The sequence below is a fragment of the Tribolium madens genome, unplaced genomic scaffold (genome assembly GCF_015345945.1).
Source record: "Tribolium madens isolate multiple individuals breed KSU strain unplaced genomic scaffold, Tmad_KSU_1.1 Scaffold_71;HRSCAF=194;Tcas5.2_LG6, whole genome shotgun sequence".
Classification (NCBI taxonomy): Eukaryota; Metazoa; Arthropoda; class Insecta; order Coleoptera; family Tenebrionidae; genus Tribolium; species Tribolium madens.
In genome coordinates this window covers 5,239,030-5,240,672 of record NW_025401041.1, presented here as the reverse complement: position 1 = coordinate 5,240,672, position 1,643 = coordinate 5,239,030, and the positions used below count along the sequence as shown (strand labels likewise).

At 40.2% G+C, this 1,643-nt stretch overlaps 1 protein-coding gene across 1 annotated transcript in view; it reads left to right on the top strand.

Annotated features, from left to right (window-relative positions):
* LOC123008771 (ataxin-2 homolog) overlaps nt 1-1,637 on the top strand; it is a 7,801-nt gene extending 6,164 nt beyond the window's left edge. The window contains exons 5-6 of the mRNA XM_044404775.1: nt 395-582; nt 636-1,637. Coding sequence (XP_044260710.1) covers nt 395-582; nt 636-1,087 — 640 coding nt within the window. The 3' untranslated portion in view covers nt 1,088-1,637. The remainder of the gene's footprint in view (nt 1-394; nt 583-635) is intronic.
* The last annotated feature ends 6 nt before the right edge of the window (nt 1,638-1,643 follow it).

Below are 1,643 nucleotides of genomic sequence, written 5' to 3'. Positions count from 1 at the left end.
AAACATTTAAATTTCCCGCTTTTGTCTTAAAATATGGCGGATTTTTTGACATTTTAAGTACAATTTTGATTACAAAACCGAAAATATTGCATTTGGAATTGTCTTAATTTTTAAAGTTCGTATAGTTTTTATGACTATTTTTATTTCAGACAAAAGCGGAAATACTATTCATAACATAATAATTTTGATTTTAATAGTTTTTGAGGAAGAACTAACACAACACAATTTTTAATTTTTTTTGATTTATTTTGATATTGTTTAAAAATTATAATGGTTTTAGTAATATTATTTATGATTTCTATTATTAAAAATTTGTAGTGAGCAGTGATATTTTCACAATGATTGTGAACTAGATTGTACACTTTAAACCTAATTATGTTTTTGTGACTTCCAGTTCTCCGAGTACGCCGTCTGCGAGCCGGCCTCACACCCCTCAAACCCCCTCCCACAGCCCTTACATCCCAGCGACGGTGAGCGGTCCCGTAGGTCAGCCCCACATGCCCGTCATGATGCCCGTTGGCTACATGATGACCAGCCAGCCTCAATACCAGCCCCCGCCACAAGGTAGCCGAGTCCGTAAAAGTAAGTCACTGCCTCTAACCCCGCCCTTCAACCAATCAACACTTTAATTCCAGTTCCGATGAGTCAAATGCGTACCGACGTCACCAGTCAAATGCAAGTCGCCGCTGCAACAGGTCAACCACTTCTCGCTCCGCCCATTCAACAGTTTGTTTATCCACCGGGCATGAATCCGCAAGGATATCATCAAATGCACGCCCTTCGGATGTACGAAACCCCGCCCCAAATTCAATACCTCCCACCCAATCCTTCGAATACGCCCTCGCCGGCCCAACCGCCGCAATATACACCCGGACAGGGCCCACAACCGCCGCCTCAACAGTATCAAGCACCGCCTCCTCAAAGTCATCCCCAATTCCCGCCCCTCATGTGTTCCATACTTCATACTCAGCCTCACATGATGCAAAATATGCAGTACCTGCAACAAGCTCCGCCTCCGCAACACCCAATTCCGGTCATGCTACCCCCACAACACCCACAAGCGCAACAGCATGGGCCGGCCCCTTAGCGGTAATCCACGTGTTGTCTTTTAGGTAATTTTCATTGGTCCTTAATCCCTCCCACTCCTTATTCCCGGAAACTTTAGGTTGTTTTTTTGTTTTTTTGGTTGGTAACACCCATACCTACGAATGACTGTTACAGACGGAGTCGGTCTTAAAATTCCCCATTTTTTTTTTTACTACTTTTAGGTAATAAAGTATCTATGACAAGTAAAAAATTTAACTATCATGTTGGTAGCAGTAAATCGATCGAGTTTTGTTTAAAATTTGTTTATTTTTCATTTGTTTCTACACTATACAACTTGACTGTTTTTAATATATCAAGCTTCAATTTATATTTTTTTTACAAATTAATTTTATTTATTATTGTTTGTATGAAAGTGTACAGCGTGTGGCAGGTTAAATGGTGTAAGGTACAGCGCGCGACATAAGTAAAGTCACCCATTTGATCTGTCAACTTTTATCCTAGAGCTTGTATATTGACAATGGTCTCTCATGACGTCATTCATTGAAAAAAAAACTTGCTTCACTCGTCTGTAATCCGGTTATTTTTTTATTTTGTTA